Here is a 26,387-nt window from a genome sequence, read left to right as displayed (position 1 = left end):
TGACTTATCACTGGCCGCTTTAAAGTTAAACACTTATTATAATTCAAAAGCTACGTGTATATGTAATTCTGCAGTTTCGATTTATATATAAGATTAACTTCAAAATTACAAGTAATTACTTTTTAAAGCAGATAACAATAAAAATGAATAAAGGAAACAGAGACAGTTAAGCCTTATCACCAAGGAAACGTGGTATCTCAAAGATATCACAAACGGGTACGTCATGGTCAAACACCATCAGTACCAACCTACGAACTTAAGAACTTGAAGTTTCTTAAGTAACTAGAATAGGTTAGATCAGTTTCGGCAGTTGTGTAAGTAATGGTAACATTGTAAATGCGAAGGTCACGTGGACTGTACAACGGTATAAAAACGGTCACAAGTCAGCACTTACTATAAGCCGTTGGTTCCAGCTGTCAATATAACAAGTCAGTTTATTCAGGATTATATCGTTCTCTTCTACTGAACAAATATGAAGACTTTGGTAAGAAAAGTTACTTTTTCTTGATTTATTGCGTTAAATTAATTATAGAAGTATTAAGAACTAAACGTATTTTTATTCTTATTTTCTGTATTCATTATTTGAAATTTGGAAATTTACTCATTTTTGTTTCTTTCTGTTTGATGTTTATAGCGATTTTATTGTGTTAATACAAATCTTTAAAACTAAACCTTTCTTCATTCACGCTGAATAGATTATTTCTGGGAGATTAATTCACGTCTGTTATTGTTTCTAGCGTTGTTATCAAGAATTACTTTAAATGTATATAGCCAGAGTAACAGGACGACACTGTCAATAGAGATATATTCATTTAGTTACATAAGTAACTTTTCTTCATAATATGTGTATATTACTAACCGTATGCAGAAGAAAAAAAATTAGCACTTTAATACTTTATAGAATATATATATATCCACTAAGTATATCTGAATCTGTCTATTCAAATCCTATTATGTCATTCAATCGATTTAGAAAGAAAATAATGAATGTAACGGTAATTTTAGTCATGTTTTACATAACCATGTAGAAATCTGATTGTGTTCTGTGTCGAACACGTAAACCTGCATTTTGAACAAACTTTTCATGAATTTAATTATTTAAACTCAAACCAACATAAAATCTACCCTTTGCCCACAATGTGGATGGAAGATCAAATCGTAGTATTTTAGACCCCGAAAAGTGCCTATTGAGGTCGTGAAATTTCAACAAATAAATTACCGTGTACAGTACACAGTGAAAACATGGTAGTTTTAGTATATGATGGATATAAATGTTCGTTAGAATGTTAAGTGTTATAGTAATTTAGGCGATAACTGAATGATAAATTATGAAAGAATAAAGTACGTTAGAACTTAATCTATTTAATACAGCGAGTGACTAAAATTATATCTTTGTTGTTAAACACAGTAAGAGTGAACTTTAACAGAAGTTTTCATGTATCCTTTTACACGATGGCTGTATGTATTAAATTTATTAATTCATGAGCAATGGAAATCAGTTGTTAAAATAAACAATATTCTTATTATTGTCAGTCCAGCCAAATGTTAAATTCTGGATTAGTGTTTGCACCTAAATGTCGAATCAGAAGTAATATGATTTTCTATGAGATAAAACAGTAATATAGTTTTCTGTTGAATTTATTTGGTAATTTTTTCGTAAATAAAATTTATCATTTTCTATGTTACACAATTTTCAGTTTGCTGTTCTGTTTCTGGCTCTTGTGGCTACTGCTATGGCTGGATTATTGAGTCCATACGGAGGCTATGGCTACGCTGGTTATGCTGGCTACCCTTATGGTGGCCATTATGGTGGTTATTATGGTGGCCACTATGGTGGCTACTATGGTCTTGGCCATGGATATTTTGGGCACCTTGGGTACGGTTATCCTTACAGATATGGCTATGGACATCTGGGCTATGGTTACCACTAATAAAAAAACTAGCTCCGTTTCAAATCATCAAAGTAAGTAATGTTTAAACCTCGTGAACTACACTGGTGTATTTAAGTTCTTTATTTTTATTTATAATTGTGTGAAGTAATCATGACTCAATGATACAGGGTGTTCAGAAAGTCACTGTGCAGTTTTGAAAGCAGCGATAACAGCATTCATTCAGTCTATTTCAATCCATCAACTGATAGCGGTGTTTAGAAACAAAATAAGAAGGAGCCAGGCCTGTACTGATGTCAACTAGGGTCACTTTCAACCTTGTTTGTAATTGTAATTTATATTTACCTCCTGTATTCTATATCGAAACTCGTCTGTTAATAAATATATAAGTGTTCAGTGACTTTCCGAACACCCTGTAGAAACTATATTTAAACAGTGTTTAATGATGTAGCTCAGCTTCGAATTAAATAAAAAGATGTCGAGATAGAATATGACGGCTTTATGATACGGGATTTCTAGTCATTTCCAAAATAGTATTATATAAAGCTAAATGCCTATTATATATTTCATAAAGACAAAATTATGCAGAACATATTTATGTAAAGTACTGAGAATTTTGAGTGGTGTATCACTTTTAAGTATGTATTTTAGCATGTGTAATTTCACCAGTGTGAAAGACGTCAAAACACAAAATACGTAAATGTGCATGACTCTGAATTTAGCCACAGAACAGTGTAAAATTTATTAAATGACGATAACTTGAAGTGTAAACAATGTATGAAATATTGGTGTCAAAGAAGAAGAAAACGTTAGAAAGTGTTTTTGATATTATCATATATAACATGACTAAAACTTAAGAACATGTTATTTAGTTTTATAAAGAAATCGAACAACATTTAATGCAGTGAATTTTGAATCAAATTTTATTAATATAGAAAAGTAATCTTTTCTCTTGTTTTTTAACCGTAACTTTGTGGTTTACTTTTATTATAGGTTACCAATTGTGACGTTCGTTTGTCAACCGGCCAGAAAGAAATAAAGATTATCTTAAAGATATTACAAAATTAGTCACAGTCGAAAGTAGTATATAAAATAAATCTGTTTAGAATGCGAGAAATGTAAATAAATTTGAATCATTATAATTTCACGGCTTCATTTAAATTTGTTCTGATTTACTTCTGACCAAACTGTGATTATTCACCACTACACAAAACTGTGAAAACCCAGTATACACGGCTGAACACGATGTTCGAGCCTTTAGTCTTTTCCAGGTTGAGACGTATTATAATTATAAACACATTCAGCAACTGAAATTGTAAAACGAGATGATTTAGACTTATTGATTTGAATTTTTGATAACTGTAACGTAATATCTAACACCTGGCCAAGTTTCAAACTACACAACTGTCGCCAGCAATATTCATTAAACTGTAGATACTTTCATTTATAAAGAAAATACATTTATATTCATTATTATTATATTTGTGCGCAAAGCATAGATAAAATAACACAAAAGCTTAATCTTATGAATGAACACGTTATTCTGGACAGCACAATACCAGTTACAAATCAGAGCCTAAATAGCAAAATATAATATTATTTTACAACTACATTCACATATAACTAGTTCTATTATGTAAACAAAGCATTAATTATATATCAACACTCATAAATCAACTCTTAAAGTATATTTTTGAGCCGAGAAAATGTGTTAATTAATCACAAACTTTTAGGGTCAAATATACATATGATCTTCATTAATGAATTAGATTATAGTCGCCTTCACCCTGTACATAAATTCTTGTATTTCTCATATAAATTAAAAGAAACACATCAGTACGCTATTGTTAAAAGATTATAAAATAAAATTGTGTGTTTTCACCTCGTCAGTATAGAGCTGCATATCACCGCAGTTTTACTGTATATAAACTCAACAAACTGTAGACCAATTACTGAAATAAGATACTTAAAGAATTTGATTGTACAGTTAACATATAAAGAATTAATTTTTTCATATCAGAATTTTCATGAATGAGAAGATTTAAATATATTTATTATTTTTATTATATATTATTATAATTTTTTAAGGTTTTATGTATTCCAAAAACTCATAAATAACTATACTGGTACAATATAATTGCACTATAATTTGTTAAGCTCAGTAACTAAGATGTATTTAGGTATAAAAATGTATGAAACTTCGATCAAACTAAAGACAACGTACCTCATATAAATGACCCCCAGTGGCTCAGCGGTATGTCTGTGAACGTACAATAATAAACACCGGGTTTCGATACCCGTGGTGGGCAAAGCACAGATAGACCATTGTGTAGCTTTGTGCTTAATTCAAAACAACAACCTTCTATAAATGTTGGATATAGAAAATGTGGAAGCTTTTTGAGATATTAATAAGACTGAAAAGCCCACTAGGGTGACATTCCGAGCTATCGATTGGTTTATCATATATTATAGCAAGTGTATATAAAGAAAAATTTCTAAAATCAAAAGAGGTGAACGGGACTATTGTGTTTGACTTAATGCATGAGTTATATATCAGCAAAATAAATAATACGAGGTTTTTATTTTAGCTTGTAAGTATAGGAAATTTGAATTACTAATTTGCACAAAACTACAGACTTTGTATTTTCGTATGAAGAACATAATTTTAACCACTGCTGCATTCAATAAACCACATGAATAGGTGAGGTATTTTGAACAATTACTTTTAAATTAAGAAATTAACTCATATGTAATATCAATGTTTGAATTATAATCTACAATTTGATTTGAAACTTACTGACATAAATTCATGAAGTAGCAGTACAATAAAATTGTGAATGAAAGTGAACAACGTTATGACATGGCCTTTGACCTGTTACCAGTCCATATAACCGACCACATGACCTCTTTGCACTCATTTAAAGTCTTCGCAGATTAAATACTTCTTACGTTTAGTATAATATGTATATCTTCACAAATTGTGGCAGTATTTCACTTAATATTATAAGTTTTTATCATATAAAAAACTAATATTTTTTTAATTAATTATTTCTAATAAAATAAAATGATTTGGCCATAAATATATTGAGTATTTTTTTTCTAATAGTCGTTGTGCAAAGTAATTTTCATGTTAAAATTAAAAATACTTTTCATTTTCACTAAAATGCGATAGTTTATATGTTATTTTTTCTAATCTAACTTAAAACGGAAATGTTAAATCTGCGCGACCTCATAACCACAACAACAACAACGAAATAAATCTTAAGGCCAATGAACATAAAGAAAAATATGCATTTTGCGTTGTTAGACGCAACCTCTTATTTGAGTAGAGCTTCGAAAGTTGAAAATAAAAAAGAGAAAATAAAAAAAACAAAACTTTTTTGCATTTAATAGAGAAAATGTGAACACAATGAAATTAGCCTAAATACTAGATGGTCAAAAGTTTAAGACCATACCAAAAAAAAGTCCTAAACAGGGTAGGAAATGCTCAACAAGAGGTCTCAGTGGTGAGTTGCACGGCCGTCATTGCGAATAACTTCAAACATTCGCTTTGGTATGGTCGATATAAGCGTTTGCAGAAGGCTGGATGGAATGTTATTCCAAGAGGTGAAGATGGCTTCAGGAAGATCATGCACTGTTTGGAAATGACGTCCATTTCTATAGACTTCCCTTGACATCCACCCCAAACATTTTCAATAGGGTTGAGTTCGAGCGAACACACTGGATGGTCCAAAAGAATCACGTTATTCGCCATGAAAAGTCCTTTGTTCTGCGGGCATTGTGGATTGCAGCATTGTCCTGCTGAAAGATCCAGTCATTTCTACACAAGCGAGGGCCTTCAGTTAATAAGGATGCTCTCTCCAACATGCCGATGTAGCCAGCTGACGCCCCTGAATAACCTGAAGCTCCATTGTTCCATGGGAAGAGAAAGCACCCCAGATCATGATGGAACCTCCTCTACTGTGTCGTGTAGAAAATGTCTCCGGTGGGATACCCTTTTCGTGCCAGTAACGTTAAAAGCTATCTGGACCATCCAGGTTAAATTTTTTCTCATCAGAGAACAAAATTTTCGTCCACTTTTCTACGTCCCATGTTTGGTGCTTCTCAGCAAAGTTTAACCGAGCTGTTTCGTGATGTGGAAGGAGGCGTGGCCTTTGAAGACGTTTACGGTTTTTAAAGCCTTTCTCTCACAGATGCCGTCTTATTGTTCTTGAGCTGTATTCTGTGTCCGTAAGGGCCTCAATCTGGTTGGACGATCTGCTGGTGTTTTGTCGAACAAGCCGTCGAATCTTCCTGCTCAACGCCGGCGAAATTTTCTTGGGCCGACTACTTCAAATTCTCGTTCCGTATCCCTCAAGGTCTTTTAAGAAATTTGCAACAGCAGTTTTACTAGGCCCAATCTCACCAGCGATGGCACGTTGAGAGACCTTGCTATTGCAGGTCGACATATCTGCCACGTTAAAACTCTGTCAACTTTTTAGACTTTGCCATGTTTTTACCCAATGTAACACAAGAGATGTCAGTGGGAAATGTTGACAACGCTAATGCTTGAACACAAATGACTAAATTTTGTTACGTGTTTACCAACTAACGCTTCGTTTCAGCATAGTCTTAAACTTTTGACCCTCTAGTATTTAGGCTAATTTCATTGTGTTCTCATTTTCCCTGTTAAGTACTAAAAAAGTTTTTTTTTAATTTTCCTTTTCTTATTGTTATCTTTCGTAGCTTTACTCAAATAAGTGGTTAAGTCTATCAACTCAAAATGCATATTTTTTCTTTATGTTCATTGGCCTTGAGATTTTGGCCAGCAGTGTATTATGATTAATATATCATGAGTAACTTCAGTTTCTTAGGTTGGTACTGAAGGTTTTGACCATGACGTAACTGTTGGAGATATCCCAGAGTTACTGCGTTTCCTTGTTGATAAGGCTTAATTTTTTCTTTACTTTTAAATTCCGTTTCTACGTTAAAAGTATATACTACATATTTAATTATAATTATTGAAATTATTACATTTATTGAAATGTAAAACCAAATCAGAGGAACACACATGCGTGAAAATATGTATATTGTCTAAATTTTATCAGATATTAAAATATTTTAATAGCTAACGATGAGTCATTAAAACGTGGCGTTTTCAACATGTGGGCTTTTTGTTTTTTGGTTACTGAGCCGCTATTTTAAACCCTTATTTGCTGCCTGGTAATAGTATTATGATTACCCTTACAATAGTGACGTAAAAATTATTTCTTAGCTTTTATACTAGCAGACATATCTTTCTTTCCTTCGAATTCAACTAAATTTCTATGGCGTAGTAAAAAACATATTTCGTCACTCATAGTACATTTCCATGTTCATGTTTGTTTATTTGTTTTAGCCCAACACCACGCCAATAAATATGTACACTATCAAACACGCAAAATGAAATCCGGACTTTTGAGTTGTAAACCCTTAAATCTACTGCTATTTACAGCCCGGCATGGCCAAGTATGCTGTTAAGGCGTTGGACTCGTAATCCGAGGATCGTGGGTTCGCGCCCGCGTCGCGCTAAACATGCTCGCCCTCCCAGCCGTGGGGGTGTATAATGTGACGGTCAATCCCACTATTCGTTGGTAAAAGAGTAGCCCAAGAGTTGGTGGTGGGTGGTGATGACTAGCTGTTTTCCTTCTAGTCTTATACTGCTAAATTAGGGACGGCTAGCACAGAGTAGCTTTGTGCGAAATTCCAAAACAAAACAAAAACGTTTACGAGCTACAAAGTTTTTTTGTTCGCACTGCCTTTAATTCCGAACTATAATATTATGTTTGTCTCATTGTTCTATCAAAAAATAATGACTACTGTGGTGTAAACTCCTCATATAATGACTTATGTAAATGGTGTTTCGACGACTACTATATTTGTTGTTTCCTAGTCGACCTGATTGTCTCTGGATTAAAGCAAATACGTCGTCGGCAATGAATATGCCGGACGTAGTGTTGTTGGAATACAGTTACGGTACACTTTTCTAACCCTTAAAAATTTCTTAAGAATTAGATAAAGAATGCAGTTAAAGATTTAATAGGTCTGGTACTAATGTCATATAATAAATATAACTATAATAATAATTATTTCCTCTAATGTGATTAACGCAAAGTAAGCTTACAAATCTTGGACTAATTATATTTTCACTGTGATTATTGTGCTGCATTTACTATCGTATATTAATTTTAATATCGATGTTTGTTTAATATAAATTTATATTTAGATATGCATGCAACATGTATTATTAAACCTATATAGCGAAATTCCCGACTGTTCACTGAAGTTGTAGAAGATTCTTAAGAATAAGAAACAACAATGTACTATTTTTTTATGTAAATACTAGCGATTGCTAGCATACCTGCCTTAGCTGAAATTTCTAGACACTCTCTCTCAAGCTTATAAAAGGTTGCCAACGCACCGCGAAGAAACAATATACATTGTTGGTTTACTACAGTTGGTATATTAAGAATCTCGGAATCTGTAATCGGGAAACTGCAGATACTTGACGAGGAACGTTTATAGATTTTGAACGTTACAAACCGTTTAACTTCAGCGAATTAACTTCGGACGTTAGTATTTTTACGAAGATATTATATACCTTAAGTGGTGAAAAACTCGTGTGATTAGTGAAGAGTTAGCTTGCAATCTATTGAGTGAACTGTACCGATATCATCTCGAAATTAATTCCACGTCATGAAACCTCGATAAGACATCAAGACATTTGTCTGGTGCAGACAAATCGTGTGCATGTAAATGCTAATACATGGTAAAATAATTATCATAAAATAGAATGGTATATCTCTTTTTCTTTCTTTTTTTTCCTTACAGCAAAGCCACTTCGGGCTATCTGTTGAGTCCAGCGAGGGGAATCAAACCCTGATTTTAGTGTTGTAAATCGATAGACTTATTGCGCTTTCAGCGGTGGACCTTTCTCTTTTTACTCTACTGTTTACCATTACCATATTTTATGCAACTATAACCCTCTATATTTTGTATATATCGTTCTTTCTAAGGCCAGAAGTGAACTAGAGGTCAATTTGTCAAGCCGAAGGACGAATAAATTCAAGATTCGAGCCAGTGATATGTTGTTGAAAAATCATTGAGTTTCAGTTATGGGGATGTTATGAAAATCACTAGAAATCTTGCTATTTGGTTAAGAAACGTTTCTAGGCGGCATGTGCTTCACTCTGGTTACTTTTACTCTTGGAGTCTCTGACTTATCCTTTCTGGTTAAAAATACAAAATAACAACCAAAGCATTTGTGTACTTAAACGTTTTTTGTCAGAGCTTCTAATGCACATTTTTGTTATTAGGTATTGGAAGGAACAGATATATGAGCTATGTAAAAAATAATTTTGGTTAAAGCGTAGTTATTGTTTCATGATTTCCAGTTTTGAGAGCAGTCGAAGAAGTATATGTTTACAAAGAAATTAAAATGATAAATCTAAAATAAACATACAGATAAATTTCATTATTATATCTGTATTTGTTAGAATATTTTCACAAGGTGTTTTTCCAGAGTCTGTAACAAACTGGATCCACAAACATGAAAATGGTTTTTTAAGAACCAGAAATTAATATTGATGGTGAAATAAAACAGCGATCTTTTTAGGCATAAACTAGATATTCTCTGAGAAACGTAAAGTTTGATAAACATACACGAACTTTTGATTTTTTCTACTTATGATACATTTTGAGTTTCGTTTTAGTAAAGCTACATGAGGGCTATCTGTGCTATCCGTCCCTAATTTAACAGTGAAAACTAGAGGAAAGATACCTAGTCATTTCCACCCACCGCTGTTGAGATATAACGAAGAGTGGGGTTGATCAATACTTTCTAACGTCCCCACGGCTGAAAGAGCGAAAATGATTGGTGGGACGGGGATTTAGACCTGCGCATACCTTAGATTACTAGTTGAGCTTACTAAACACCTGGTCATGCAGGTCTTTCTACTTATGAATCCTGATATTGTAGCAGAGCGATATATCTGCGGACGTACAACGTTAGAAACCAGGTTTTGATATCCGTGGTGGGAAGAGCACAGATCGTTCATCATGTAGTTTTTTGCTTAATTACACCAAAACAACAACAAACAAACTTAACGTTGTCATAGTGACGTTCTATGACGTAGTTCAAAATAAGAATCAGAGTAATTCTTACTAGACTTACGTTTCTCTTAACTAGAATTATTAATAGTAATTAAATATCTTATATTGTTATTCCTGACATGTCAGAGTGGGAAAACTGTGTGTGTTAAAAAAGAGCAAACTTCATTAAAACAAGAACCGGATCGCTGTTACAACAACAACAACAAAGGAATAGATAAAGAAAAGCCAAGGCTATCAGTTAATCTTAAGAACGTGGGTGACCGATATTGTTTCATTTCGTTTCTTGTGTTTGTTCTTCTATTAGTACCTATGTTTAAATACAAAAAGTTGAACATGACGTGTTACGTTTGTTGCAAGCTTGCTTTCAACTGTTTTATGAGCACCAGCATGATACATGAATTTTGTTCGTGACATTCAGAATCACGTAGAATGAGAAGAAGGAAATTTTCTTATTAGACATAGCCCCCCAGTGGCTCAGCGGTATGTTTACGGACTTAAACGCTAAAAACCGGGTTTCGATACTCGTGGTGGGCAGAGCACAGATAGCCCATTGTGTAGCTTTGTGCTTAATTTAAAACAAACAACAACAACTTATTAGACATTAAATGTAATAATTTGAGGTCTTTAGAAAAGTGGACTTTCGTGTTCCTCTTCAGGGAAAATGGCAAAGTTGTGATTCAAACTGTGAAATAGCATTGTTTGTGTGTGTGTGTGGTGTGTATCGATTGGAAATAAAGGCGGAAGAAGTTTAGAATTAAAAATTCTGCTTTTAAGAGTTTACAGGTCACGTTGTTAGAAACAAATATATAAGTAATCAGCACTGGGCCCGTCATGGTTAGGGCGTTCGACTCATTATCTGACGATCGCAGGCTCCAATCCCATTCTTCGTTGGTAAAAGAGTAGCCCAAGAGTTGGTAATGGGTGGCGTTGACTAGCTAGCTGCCTTCCCTCTAGCCTTATACATCTAAATTAGGAACGGCTAGCGAAGATAGCTCTCATGTAGCTTTGCTCGAAATTCAAACAAACTAACAAACAAATCTGCATGATCTGGTGGTTAAGGCGCTTGACTCGCAATCACGGGGTTGCGTGTTTGAATACTCGTCCAACCAAAGAGCCGTGAGGGTGCTATAATTAAAAATGAATCTCTCTATTCTTTGATAAAGGAGTAGCCCAAGAATTATTAGCGAGTGTTCTTGATTAGCTGTCTTTACTCTAGCCTATCACTGCTAAAGTAGTGGCAAATAGATTTTGTGAAACTTTGTTTTGAACTTTAAACAAACTATTCTAACCCATATTGTAATTTAACGAACCATTTTTTTGAAATGATAGCTTTAAAACCAAAATATATCTATTACATTGAATGAGAATGACTGTTTTATATATTAATTAGTAAATTTGTAATTGATTGGCTTATTTCTGTGCCATGACTGTCATGTTATTGGTATATAATTGCAGGATATTTAATTTATGTTTAAATTGAGAAATTAGCAGTAAATGTAAATATGTTAATACACTTATTATATTCAGAAGGATGCTAAGTATATCTTAAATCATTGTTAATTGCATTATTTTATTTAATTTGACCAGTGACACAGAAAGCCCATTGTGTAGCTTTGAGTTAATCTCAAACACTTACTCATTATAAGTTAATTTTTTACCCTGGATAAAATTTGGCCAAGTAGTAAACATGCCGAACCATGGTTCGTCTCGCGTTCTAATTCAACGTACTCTCGATAAATGTTTAGTTTGGGTATGTTATAAGAGCGAAAATGAAATTCCACTATTCTGTCATACAAGAGAAACCCAAGAGATGGCAGTGAGCGTATTTAACAAACACCTTTCATCTGGTAGATAAGTTCAAAATTTGTGACGACCATGAATTTTATAATTTAACTGTTTCCTGAAAGTTATTGTACTTGTAGGTTAACTCCGAGGTAGTAACTCTAGATGACTTTATTCTTATTAGGAAAAGCACGATAACGAACACAATATTATATTTCCGAATTATTAGAGGTAATGTGAAAAAGCCCTTAATTATGAGTCTGTCTGTGAGTTAGCGTTAAGTTTACAGATATAGAACGCTAAGATCAAAGTTCCAATTCCCTGTAACAGATACAGTATATGTGGACTATTGTGTGATTATGTTCTTATGCAGAAGTAAACACGAAAATGCACTGTTAATGTCAAAACAGAGCCCTCTAGGGGCACAAAGATAAGCATTCAAACTTAAAGCCTTAAAACTAGGTTTCTATATCCGTGGTGGACAAAGCAAAAATAACGCATTGTGCACATTTGTACGTAATTACAAACAAACAAACAAAAGACGAAACAAAATGTTTTAACCCTGAGCAGAAAGTATGGGTTTTTTATTTTTAAGGTGTAAGATATATACTTGTAATATATATAATAAATAATCCTAAAGTTACAAGCATAAGTCAAGCCTTGAAATTATTATCAGGTAATTAAGAAAGAACTGAGAATAAATACTTGAGAAAAAATGGAGAAAGATGAAAATAACATATCTTAATGATTCACCACCGGCCGCTTTGAAGTTAAACATTAATATATTTCAAAAACTATTCATAATCTGTGTATATATGTAATTCTGAAGTTTCGATTTATATTTAAGATTAACTTCAAAATTGAAAGTAATTACTTTTCAAAGCAGATAACAATGAAAAATTAATAAAGAAAACAGGGACAGTTAAGCCTTATCACCAAGGAAACGTGGTATGTTAAAGATATCACAACGGGTACGTCATGGTCAAACACCATCAGTACCAATCTACGAACTTACGAACTTGAATTTGCTCAAGGAACTAGAATAGGTTAGATCAGTTTTGTAAATGCGAAGGTCACGTGGACTGTACAACGGTATAAAAACGGTCACAAGTCAGCACTTACTATAAGCCGTTGGTTCCAGCTGTCAATATAACAAGTCAGTTTATTCAGGATTATATCGTTCACTTCTACTCAACAAATATGAAGACTTTCGTAAGAAAAGTTACTTTTTCTTGTTTTATTGCGTTAATTTAATTATAGAAGTATTAAGAACTAAACCTTTTCTGATTCTTATTTTCTGTATTTATTATTTGAAATTTGGAAATTTACTCATTTTTGTTTCTTTCTGTTTGATGTTTATAGCGATTTTATCGTGTTGATACAAATCTTTAAAACTAAATAGATTTTTTCTGTAAGATTAATTAACGTCTGTTATTGTTTTCTAGCGTTGTTATCAAGAATTACTTTAAATGGATATGTGTAAGATACAGCCAGAGTAACAGGACGACACTGTCAATAGAGATATATTCATTTAATTACATAAGTAACCTTTCTACGTAATATGTGTATATTATTACCGTATGGAGAAGAAAAAAGTTAGCGCTTCAATATTAAATATAGAATATATATACATATATATATCCAATAAGTATATCTGAAACTGTCTATTCAAATCCTATTATGTCATTCAATCGATTTAGAAAGAAAATAATGAATGTAACGCTGATTTTGGTCATTTTATATGTCATCTTACATCAATCTGATTGTGTTCTTTGTCAAACACCTAAACCTACATTTGGAACAAACTTTTCAGAAATTTGTTAATCTAAGCACAAGCCTACATAACATAAAATCTACCCCTGGCCACAATGGGGATTGAAGCTCAAATCTTAGTGTTATAGACCCTGAAAATTGTCTTTGAGATTGTGAAATTTCAACAAATAAATTACCGTGTATAGTACACAGTGAACACATGGTAGGTTTAGTACATCGTGGATATAAATATATGAATGTTTGTTAATTTAGTTATCGTCTAAATTAAATGATAAATTATGAAATAATAAAGTACGCTAGAACTTAATATATATATAATACTGCGAGTGACTAAAATAATATCTTAATAGTGTAAGAAGTAATATGATTTTCTGTGAGATAAAACTGTAATATAGTTTTCTGTTGAATTAGTTTTTTCGTAAATAAAATTTATCATTTTCTATGTTTCACAATTTTCAGTTTGCTGTTCTGTTTCTTGCTCTTGTGGTTACTGCTATGGCTGGATTATTGAGTCCCTACGGAGGCTATGGCTACGCTGGTTATGCTGGCTATCCTTATGGTGGCCATTATGGTGGTTACTATGGTGGCTACTATGGTCTTGGTCATGGATATTTTGGGCACCTTGGCTATGGTTATCCTTACAGATATGGCTATGGACATTTGGGCTATGGTTACCACTGATAAAAAATAGCTCCGTTTCAAGTCATCAAAGTAAGTAATGTTTAAAATTCGTGAACTACACTGGTGTATTTAAGTTCTTTATTTTTATTTATATTTGTATGAAGTAATCATGACTCAATAATAGAAACTATATTTAACAGTGTTTACTGATGTAGCTCAACTTCGAATTAAATCAAAAGACGTCGAGATAGAATATGATGGCTTTATGATACGGGATTTCTAGTCATTTCCAATACAGTATTGCATATAGCTAATTGTCTATTATATATTTTCACAAATACAAAATCATGCAGAACGTATTTATATGAAGTACTAAGAATTTTAATCAAATAGCTTTTTGTGAATAGATATATGGTGAATCACTTTTAAGTATGTATTTTAGCATGTGTAATTTCACCAGTGTGAAAGACGTCAAAACATAAAATACGAAATGTGCACAACTCTGAATTTAGCCACAGAACAGTTGAGAAAAAAAAATAGAAAAAGATCAAAATGTGTAAAATTTATTAAATGACGAATACTTGAAGTGTGAACAATGTATGAAATATTGGTGTCAAAGAAGAAGAAAACGTTAGAAAGTGTTTTTGATATTATCATATATAATATGACTAAAACTTAAGAACATGTTATTTAGTTTGATAAAAATATCGAAAAACATTTAATGCAGTGAATTTAAAATAAATTTTATTGATATAAACCAGTAATTATTTCTCTCGTTTTTTAACCCTAACTTTCTGGTTTACTTCTATTATAGGTTTCCAATTGTGACGTTCGTTTGTCAACCGGCCAGAAAGAAATAAAGATTATCTTAAAGATATTTCAAAATTAGTCACAGTCGATAGTAGTATATAAAAAAAATCTGTTTAGAATGGTGAAAAATGTAAATAAATTTTAATTATTATAACTTCACTGCTTCATTTGATTTTGTTCTGATTTACTTCTGACCAAACTGTGATTATTCACCACTACACAAAACTGTGAAAAACCAGTATACACGGCCGGACACGATGTTCGAGCCTTTAGTCTTTTCCAGGTTCAGACGTATTATAATTATAAACACATTCAGCAACTGAAATTGTAAAACGAGATGATTTAGACTTATTGATTTGAGCTTTTGATAACTGTAACGTAATATCTAACACCTGGCCAAGTTTGAAACTACACAACTGTCGCCAGCAATATTCATTAAACTGTAGATACTTTCACTTATAAAGAAAATACATTAATATTCATTATTATTATATTTGTGCATAAAGTATTGATAAAATAACACAAAAGATTAATCTTATGAATGATTAATGTTTCTTATGAAACAGCACAATACCAGCTACAAATCAGAGCCTAAAGTGCAAAATATAATATTATTTAATAACTACATTCACATCTAACGCTATTATGTAAACAATTCTTTAATTATGTATCAAAACTTATAAATCAAATTTTAAAGTATACTTTTGAGCCGAGAAAATATGTTAGTTAATCACAAACTTTTGAGATCAAATATACATATGATCTTCAGTAATGAATTAGATTACAGTCGCCTTTACCCTGTATATAAATGCTTGTATATCTCATACAGATGAAACGAAACACATCAGTATGCTATTGTTAAAAGATTATATAATTAAATTTGTGTTTTCACCCTGTCAGTTCCGAGCTGCATGTCACTCAGTTCTACTGTATATCCACTCAACCAACTGTAGACCAATTACTGGAAAAAGATACTTAACGAATTCGACAGTACAAATACAATATAAAGAGTTAATGTTTCATACCAGAATTTTCATTAATGAAAAGTGAAGATTATGTTTTAAGAAATCGCTGAAATTATGATTACTTTGGTTGTGGTTGTAATGCCTTTTATGTCGTAAAACGTTGAAAGATTTTATTCTAACTACATATAAAACCGTGACAATGACGTTCATTTGGCTACGTACATGGACAAACTTCACTCGAATATGTTAGTAGAGACACTTGTCAACACAATTTACAAATAAGTTTGATTTGCCAAAATATGATTTTACCATCAAGTCTTTAAGGGCACACTTGTTACTTGTTGTTGACGTTTGTTATTAAGCTCCAAGATATACACAGCAACCTGTTCTTTACCCACCACGGATGATCAAAACACACTAAAATGACTTCTAAATACATAGGTAAAAACGAATATATACAAACAATAATTGAATTTATTGTAATGGATAAGCCTTTCGCAAGAACATCGATATAATATACACGAGTTGACATACACATTTGCACATGTTAAATATTTACACTGTACCTTCACAAAATTCGACAGACAGATTGCAGGTTTTAGTACACAAAAAATCAGTAAGAGTTTATATTTTATGTTGTTTTCTATACCCGATATGGAGCTTGTTAATTGACCGGCCTCGTAAACTTCATAAGAACCGTGGAAATAAATATAAATTATGTTTTTCTGCTAGAATGACTACATATTATAACACGAAAATACACATGTTTCACATAGGTATATTGAGCCTCATAACGTTATATATTTAGATATATTTATTATTTGTTATCATATATTATTATAATTTTTAAGGTTTTATGTATTCCAAAAACTCATAAGTAACTATACTGATACAGTATAATTGCACTATAATTTGTTAAGCTTAGTAACTAAGATGTATTTAGGTATAAAAATGTATGAAACTTCGATCAAACTAAAGACAACGTACCTAATATAAATGACACCCAGTAGCTCAGCGCTATATCTGCGGACTTACAATGCTAAAAACCGGGTTTCGATACCCGTGGTGGGCAAAGCACAGATAGACCATTTTGTGGCTTTGTGCTTAATTCAAAACAACAACCTTATATAAATGTTGGATATAGAAAATGTGGAAGCTTTTTCACAGATTAAAATGACTGAAAAGCCCACTAGGGTGACATTCCGAGCTATTGATTGGTTATTCACATATCATATATTATAGCAAGTGTATATAAGGAACCATTTCTAAAAATCAAAAGAGGTGAACGGGACTATTGTGTTTGACTTAATGCATGAGCTATATATCAGCAAAATAAATAATACGAGGTTCTTATTTTAGCTTGTAAATATAGGAAATTTGAATTACTAATTTATACCAAACTACAGACTTTGTATTTTGGTGTCAAGAACATAATTTTAACCACTGCTGCATTTAATAAACCACCTGAATAAGTGAATTATTTTTCACAATTACTTTTAAATTGAGAAATTAACCCATATGTAATATCAATGTTTGAATTATAATCCACAATTTGATCTGAAACTTACTGACATACATTCAAGAAATAGTAGTACAAATAAAATTGTGAATGAAAGTGAAGAACGTTATGACAGGCCTTTGTCCTGTCGCCAGTCTCTATAACCAACCACATGACCTCTTTGTACTCATTTGAAGTTTTCGCAGATTAAATACTTCTTACATTTAGTATAGTGTGTATATCTTCACAAATTGTGGCAGTATTTCACGTAATATTATAAGTCTTTAACATATAAAAAAGTCATATTTTTTAATTAAGTATTTCTAATAAAATAAAACGATTTGACCATAAATATATTGAGTATTTCTTTTGAATAGTCCTTGTGCAAAGTAATTTTCAAGTTAAAATTAAAAATACTTTTCATTTTCACTAAAATGCGATAGTTTATATGTTATTTTCTCTAATCTAACTTAAAACGGGAATGGTAAATCTGCGCCACCTCATAACCACAACAACAACAACGAAATAAATCTAAATTATCCTTTTTTCTTTTTACAATAACATCATGTTGTAATATAAACCCACATTCGTTTATTCTAATTATATCTAAGTTTGTACCAGTATACATCTATTTATAATTCAATTTTGTTGTTGTTTTTTTTTCTTTTTGAATCGTGACTAACTACTGTTCTCGCGTGGAACGTGCTGCTCACGCTATGTTATCCTCTACAAGTAGAACAAGCAGTTCGCGTGCGTACCTCGTGAATCACTTTTATTTTTCTTAATCTAATCTTAATTAATCTAAAACATATTTATTTCTACAATTTAGTTGCTTTTATAATAATATTTAAGAATAAAAATAAAAACAAGAAATAAAATATTTATCACATCAACTTTTTTTTTTCGCTTTCGGTAATCGAAGAGAGTTAACCTTTAATTTTGATGCTTTTGTTGTGTTTGAAATTGAGTACAAATTTTTTTTGTGTGCATACCTTAGATTACTAGCTCCCTAAACACCTGGCCATGCAGGTCTTTCTACTTGTGAATCCTAATATTGTAGCACAGCAATATATCTGCGGACTTACAACGTTAGAAACTAGGTTTAAATATCCGTGGTGGGAAGAGCACAGATCGTACATCATGTAGATTTTTTGCTTAATTACAAAAAAATGAAAACAATCAAACTTAAAGTTGTCATAGTGACGTTCTATGGCGTAGTTCAAAATAAGAATCAAAGTAATTTTTACTATACTTACGTTTCTCTTAACTACAATTATTAACAGTAATTAAATATCTTATATTGTTATTCCTGATATGTCAGAGTGGGAAAACTGTGTGTGTTAAAAAAGAGCAAACTTCATTAAAACAAGAACTGGATCGCTGTTACAACAACAACAACAAAGGAATAGATAAAGAAAAGCCAAGGCTATCAGTTAATCTTAAGAGCGTGGATGACCGATATTGTTTCATTTCGTTTCCTGTGTTTGTTCTGATATTAATATCTATGTTTAAATACAAGAAGTTGAACATTACGTGTACGTTTGTTGCATGTTTGCGTTCAACTGTTTCATGAGCACCAGCATGATACATGAATTTTGTTCATGACATTCAGAATCACGTAGAATGAGCAGAAGAAAATTTTATTATCAGAGAATAAATGTCATAACCTAAAGGCTTTCGAAAAGTGGACATTCGTGTTCCTCTTTAGGGGAAATGGCAAAGATGTGATTCAAACTGAGGAATAGCATTGTGTGTGTGTGTGGTGTGTGGCGATTGGAAATAAAGGAATAAGAAGTGTAGAATTAAAAATACTGCTTTCAACAAATGACTGGTCACGTTGTTAGAAACAAATATATAAGTGATCAACACTGGGCCCGTCATGGTTTGGGCGTTTGACTCGTAATCTAAGGGTCGCGAGTTCGAATCCCCGTCACACCAGACATTCTCGCCCTTTCAGCCATGGGAGTTTCATAATGGTACGGTGAATCCCACTATTCGTTTTTTACGAGTAGTCCAAAAGTTGGCGGTAGGTGGTGATGACTAACTGCCTTCTCTCTAGTCTTACATTGCTAAATGAGGAACGATTAGCGCAGATATCCCTCGCGTAGCTATGCCCGAAATTCAAAACAAAGAAACAATAACTTATTTTATGTAGGTGGAAGCACCAATGTTTGACGTCATTGTCTAGATGCAATTACCTCACAGAATGGCTGCCAAGTTTTATCATTATTTACTTTCTCTCTTTGACATACTTTTTTCAAATCTCTTATTCTTAAGTTAATACAATATATGCATAATACAAATAAATTGTTCTTGTTGTGGTTTGTTATTAAGCACAAAACTACTGAAAGGGCTATCTTTGCTTTGCCCACCACGGATATCGAAAGTCTGTTTTTGTAAGTCCGTAGACATGCCGCTGTGCCACTAGGGGGGAGTATATAACATTTCAAAAGAAATACAATATTTTTTTTATTCCTTATTTTTTCTTTTTTGTAATATTGGTTTACTTGTTTTTAGTAAGATTATATGTGGATCATAAGGCTGTATTTTCTTTTTACTTGTAAAATGAAACTTCTTAAGAAACAAAACATTATTTTTAAAAATTAATCTAAGTGCAATCTTAGTTTATTTAAATCAATAGTATTGTCGAAATCACTCTTATTCTTATTAACAGATCAAGAAAATATATTGTTTATGGCAAGACAAAAGATTTTTGTGATCATTTTTTCTAAGTTTATATTTTAAATCAATTAATTTTAAACTAAATTAAATTAAAGTTTATTCATGTGACTAATTAATTTCAAAGTGAACTTTGTGATAATTTCAATAACATACGATGGTAATTGGAAATAAAAAATATTTTATGATTCAGCATAAGTAATGTCTTTATTCAAAATGATGGTTCTGTGTGTAATTTTTTCACCTAGTAGCTGTGTAACGCATTTTATATCCCAAAAAGAATTCCTTATTCTGACTTTTATGTAACAAAAATAACCTTTCTTTGACAACTAAGAGTGTTTGCTCTTGAGGTTAATTAATTGAATGAGAAAGATCTCATGTGTGCGAATGTATGTGTTTTCTTACAACAAAGCCACATGGGACAATCTGCTGTGTCCACCGAGATCTCATTTGAAAGTCACCCCATTTGCACAAGGAGTTAAAATGGCTGTAATCTATAAGTTTCCAGCTCTTTCTTTCGATGGTTTGTTGTTTTATATATAATATGTAAATACGTATATGGTAATATCAGTTAAAAAGTAAAAAAACAAACTTTCCTATTTTATTTTGTTTATGCATTAATTTTTGCTTCGATCTGAGTGTGTCCCGGAAATTAACATGTTGAACTGTTAATATAGGTCTATTCTTTGGGTCCCACAATCGCAAAAAAATAAATAAAAAATTACATACCGTACTTTTGAGTCGTACGTGAATTATAAGAGAAGCAGTCAAGTTCCAGTGACCAGCTAGACGAAAACCTGCCTAAAAATTGTGGGTGTCTAATGCTCAGTAATTTTCCCTATAGTCAGCCAGGTCAAACTTTGGGACGGTATCTCACATAGCTCTTAAGTAGTTTTTCACGAATATACAAAAGACAGTGTGAAGAGAAAATGTGCCTTGAAATCCTTTTGTGTGTGAGTGTGTTACAATTTCGAAAGACATAATTGAAACTGGCTTGAGGTTATAACGCCTCACAGTTGTTATGAAGCGTACGCTTGGTTGGAGATAGTTTCTTATCATGTTCTTCTGTGAATCACACTATTGCAAATTTCAAGTGAGAAATATGCAAAAATAGAAACACGCACGTCTTATCAGTTAATTTACTTAGATACAAAATCGGTAAAGAAACGCTGAACTCCATATGAATTATTTAAGACTTATTTTTCTAGAATTGGAGAAGAAAATCTCTGTAGAATAAAATGTCCTAAGAACACCAAATGTCTTGTTACTTTACTTTTAACTTCTTAACTGAATACGTATTTTAAAGGATAATGAAAACTGTATGATTGGTTATCTCACTTACTATTACAGAAGCCACTATAACGTTGGAACTTCAAATATTACCCTTAGGAACACAACTATTTCCAGTGTTGAGCTCGAGAGTGTACAATAATCCCCTCTCGAAATAGTGTTTTCCATTGTGTTGATATTCATCCTCCTGAACTTCATCTCAATCCCGGAGAGATCTAAATTGAAAACTAATAACTTCTACAACTACAGCTCCTGATCACACTGGACTCCATTGTTATGACTACTAATAGTCACTCATTGTAGTTCTAACTAACCGGCGAGTATGGTTTTCTACTTTCAGTATTTCAAATGTAAGATTTAAGTGTAATTTTTTAGCAATGGAGTAGATAGTCTTAAATTTATGTGTTGTTTCAATAAAAAACTTTTATTGTACCTCTATAACCTTGTTTATAATATCAGTTAACAGTCATTACAATGAAAATAATTCGCATTTCTCCTCACAGAAAAAGAAGAACTAACGTAATAAACGAACTTCGAGGTTGATTGACGTATATAGAAACAATAATATTTATTATGATATAAATAAATACATATGCTCATAATAATATGTTTTTAGGACACATAATTTGCTGTAATTTGGTGTTGTTATTTTTTATAAATCTCGAATTTGTAATAGCATTGATGACTTCTTGACGATGTTTGGTTTGTGTTGAATTTCGCGCAAAGCTGCACAAGGGTTACCTGCGCTAGACGTCCCTAATTTAGCAGTGTGAGACGAGAGGGAAGGAAGCTAGTCATCATCACCCACCGCTAACTCGTAGGCTACTATTTACCAACGAATAGTGGGATTGACGGTACACATTACAACGCCCCCCACGGCTGAAAGGGCGAGCATGTTTGGCGCGACGGGGATGCGAACCCGCGACCCTCAGATTATTCATACAACAGTATCAATTGAGTGCTATATTATTTAGTTATTACGTATAACTATGGTGTATGTACTTATGATATTGTTACCATATATGTGGATTTAAAATTGTTAAAGGAACTTAACATTTCTTTACGTTTTATTTTTATAAGTGTTTCCATTTAAGAAATACGTGCTGTTCTGAATTTAATCGAATTGACTGATCTCTCATTTCTTGGTTTGTGTTGAATTTTGCGCAAATCTGCACAGGGGTTATCTGCGCTAGACGTCCCTAATTTAGCAGTGTAAGACTAGAGGGAAGGCAGCTAGTCATCACCACCCACCGCTAACTCGTAGGCTACTCTTTACCAACGAATAGTGGGATTGACCGTACACGTTACAACGCCCCCACGTCTAAAAGAGAGAGCATGTTTCGAACCTGCGATCCTCGGATTACGAGTCGAACTTCTTAACACACTTGACCATGTCGGGTTAATGAAAAAACTAGATCTGAATAAAATCCTAAACTGGAACCGAAATTATTACAAGCAAATACATCTTAAAACAATATGTTCAACCAAGCATGAAAAAATATACGTGCTTATTATTTATAGAATGTTAATGAGCTAAGCTTTATTTACTTTTTAAGTTTTTTGTTACTTATTTAAGTTATGTTATAATGTATGTTAGACATTTTAATTATTTTTATCAAACAACATGAACAGTTTTTCAGTAGATATAAACTTATCAAGGGTAATTACTAATTTTATTAATATTTGAAAACGTAATTCATGCAATGAAAGTTATTACTAACCTTGTCAAGTATAATGGTCATCTTTTATACTGTGCAGTGTGCAGGAATAAATTCATGCGACAGTTAATTTGTGACACATTTGTCTTTATTCTATTAACATTTTGAAAACTGTTCACAACACCTCACTTATACAAACCTACATGGAAACCTTGTAGTATCGTGGCAACAAGATTACTCTGTGACTGCATGTTTACAGCTTTCAGGTTCACGTAATCAGAAATTACCAATTTGCAAATTGAACAGTCCACATAAGTGGTTACAAAAGTCATCCCCCCCATCGGGTGTAAAAAATCTACGCCTCTGCTTGGCTGTCAGCAATTATTTTATTTCAAGCTTGTTTTAAATTTTAGTACTATAGGAATTTCAACTGAAATTTAATCCCTGACGAGCCATAGATTTACTTGTTTGTTTTATATTTTTCATGCCGCGTATAGAAATTACTGTGAAATACGTAAAATTTGAAGAGAGTAAAACTATCGCTGGCCTGCTAAATTATGTTTCAACAAAGCGGTGAGCAGAGCACAGATAACATATCGTGTAACATTGCGCTTAACAAAAAACGAAGAAAATAGTTCTATACACAGAATGACAAGAAAAATAAAACACAATGTCAAACAACAACAACAAATGAACACAAACTAATATTTACTGAAATTATACATCTTGAGTTCTATCTAAACGTTACGTAAAACAAACAAACCGGGCAGAATCAGACGCTTCTGAGAGCTAGTGCTGCCTTATAATTTTGTAAAAAAGAGCAGTTGACGTTTTGGTTTTCTGTACTAAATTACTGTTTTTCATAATTATAAAAACGTGAAATGGTTTAGAAATAAGTGTTCACATCATAGATTATATATGTTTGCTTCACTAGATCTTTGATTTTGATATACATGTATATATTACAAGCACCCAGTAATATACTCTTCAAAACAAGAAACGCAAAAGGGATATTTTTTTTATTTTAAAGAGAAATATATGTAATAACGTTACAAGCTCAGAGTATGTGATGTTACACGTGTTAAGGCACTGGTTGTCAGACCAAAATGACAATAAAATTTGATACGGAGGAAAACATCGGATTTTTCGCCAAAACGCATGCGTGTCAAATAAATTTGTTTGAGAGATCTGCATGTTCCGCAAGTGCAACATGTGCAAAATCCCTATAAAAGTGACGGGTTCTCGGTTTCCATAGCTCAGTGTTAAGCCACCGACACGCAATACAGTTACGCCAAGACTGATTGAAGCACAACGCAACAACGCCATTGGTCGCTTGGAAGCAGGCGAATCTCGATCAGATGTTGCAAGAGCTGTGAATGTCCACCCAAGCACCATGACGAGGCTATGGAATCGTCACCAACAACATCGATCAACTCGTGACCGTCTACGATCTGGCAGACCTCGTGTGACCACGCCCGCACAAGATCGCAACATCCGGTTAAGTCACCTTTGGGATATGACCACCATTACGACGTCTACTGCCTCAACCATACCAAGGCTTCGTAGAATTTTCGATCAGACCGTACGCAACCGTCTACGAGATACAGGAATCCGACCTCGACGTCCAGTCAGAGGCGTCATCCTCACCCAGCAACATCGTCAAGCACGGCTGCAGTGGACTCGGGCACATCAGGTATGGCCTCATCGACGATTGAGGCATGTTTGGTTCAGCGATGAATCACGTTTTATGCTTCGTAGGCAGGATGGAAGGACCCGTGTTTACGTGAACCGAGGTGAACGTTTTGCAGCAAAATGTGTGCAGGATGTTTGACAGATTTGGTTGTGGCAGCGTCATGATGTGAGCTGCCATCGCCTACAATGCCAGAGCAGACCTTTTGCACATTCGAGGGAATCTTACGGCTCAACGATACGTCGACGAGATTCTTAGGCCCCATGTGCAACCCATCATGGTGAACGTCAACGACGTTTTTCAACATTACAACGCCCGTCCTCACACAGCCCGACTCTCCACTGTCTTCTTGAGACACCATAACATCAACGTTCTTCCCTGGCCCTCCAGATCACCAGATTTAAACCCCATCGAACATCTTTGGGACGAGTTGGACCGACGTTTGCGACGGCGACAACCTCAACCGCAGACTCTACCTCAGCTTGCAGCAGCTTTGCAGGCTGAGTGGACAGCCATTCCACAGGATGTGATTCGTCATCTCATCGCTTCCATGGGCAGGAGATGCCAAGCAGTTATTGATGCTCACGGGGTGCATACTCTTTATTGACGTTGAGTGACGTTAAACTTCATCTAGTGAGCGTGGAATTCGCCTTTGAAGACTTTGGATGTTCAGCAGTGAATGTGAAAAGTTTCACACATGTTATACAGAACTACCCGGAATAAACTTGTTAACAATTTGTCTCATATTTTGCCTTTTGCGTTTCTTTTTTTGAAGAGTATACTTTATATATTTCATATATATCTCAAGATGATGGATATTATTTAAATTTATTAGAACAATCATGCATGATCTTCGTTAATCAGAATCAATGAATTCAAACTGTTTTACGTTAACTTTAATACTAAGTTAGTAAAACAGATGCGGTTGGGTAAAAGCAGATTGGCTAATCAAGTTGTCACTTTCCAAGCATTTTACATTTTAACACACGTTCGGTCCAAAATTAAAACCTCTTCTTTAACTTGGAAACGTTATTTCAACAACAACAATATTTGAAACGTCTTGTTATCAGTTCATTTTAAATGAATAGATGTTTGTTTTGTTTGTTTTTGAATTTCACACAAAGATACACGAGGGCTATCTTTGCTAGTCGTCCCTAATTTAGTAGTGTAAGACTAGAGAGAAGGCAGCTAGTCATCACCACCCACCGCCAACTCTTGGGCTACTCTTTTACTAACGAATAGTGGGATTGACGTTCACATTATATAACGACCCCACGGCTCAAAGGGCGACCATGTTTGGCGCGACGCGGGATGCGAACCCGCTACCCTCGGATTACGAGTCGCACGCCTTAATACGCTTGGCCATGCCGGGCAAAATGAATATAATTATTTGATTTTAATTTTATTTTAAGTAGGTTTCTTGATTAGGATAATATTTAAAATGATTAACGGTGAGTATTGCAACAGTTTAAGCATAGTTGATTTCCAAATCATAGCGTTCATTGTGAATTATACTTCATTAACAAGCAATTTCGTAATACGCTTTTAACACAATGAACTTGAAATACAACAACGAAATATCACAATACCGACTTAATATTC

The 26,387-nt window shown here is 33.2% G+C and overlaps 1 protein-coding gene and 1 long non-coding RNA gene across 3 annotated transcripts in view; both read left to right on the top strand.

The window, feature by feature from the left end:
- The first annotated feature begins 342 nt into the window (after window positions 1-342).
- Window positions 343-26,387, top strand: part of LOC143256730 (uncharacterized) — a 156,671-nt gene continuing 130,626 nt past the window's right edge. Inside the window, exons 1-3 of one of the 2 annotated variants that reach the window (XM_076514339.1) lie at window positions 343-484; window positions 1,698-1,963; window positions 2,883-3,050. In XM_076514339.1, the coding sequence (XP_076370454.1) occupies window positions 473-484; window positions 1,698-1,931 (246 nt within the window). In that variant the 5' untranslated portion in view covers window positions 343-472 and the 3' untranslated portion in view covers window positions 1,932-1,963; window positions 2,883-3,050. Of the gene's footprint in view, window positions 485-1,697; window positions 1,964-2,882; window positions 3,051-26,387 lie in introns of those variants that run through there. The other variant, XM_076514340.1, reaches the window with a different exon arrangement.
- On the top strand, window positions 12,906-15,130 carry LOC143258141 (uncharacterized). The gene is made up of 3 exons (XR_013032157.1): window positions 12,906-13,013; window positions 14,034-14,285; window positions 15,010-15,130. It is a non-coding gene; the product is annotated as an uncharacterized LOC143258141 (long non-coding RNA).

Source organism: Tachypleus tridentatus, chromosome 7 (assembly GCF_004210375.1).
Source record: "Tachypleus tridentatus isolate NWPU-2018 chromosome 7, ASM421037v1, whole genome shotgun sequence".
In the NCBI taxonomy this organism is placed as follows: Eukaryota; Metazoa; Arthropoda; class Merostomata; order Xiphosura; family Limulidae; genus Tachypleus; species Tachypleus tridentatus.
The sequence above is the reverse complement of the archived record's forward strand: the minus strand, read 5'-3'. Positions and strand labels throughout refer to the sequence as shown.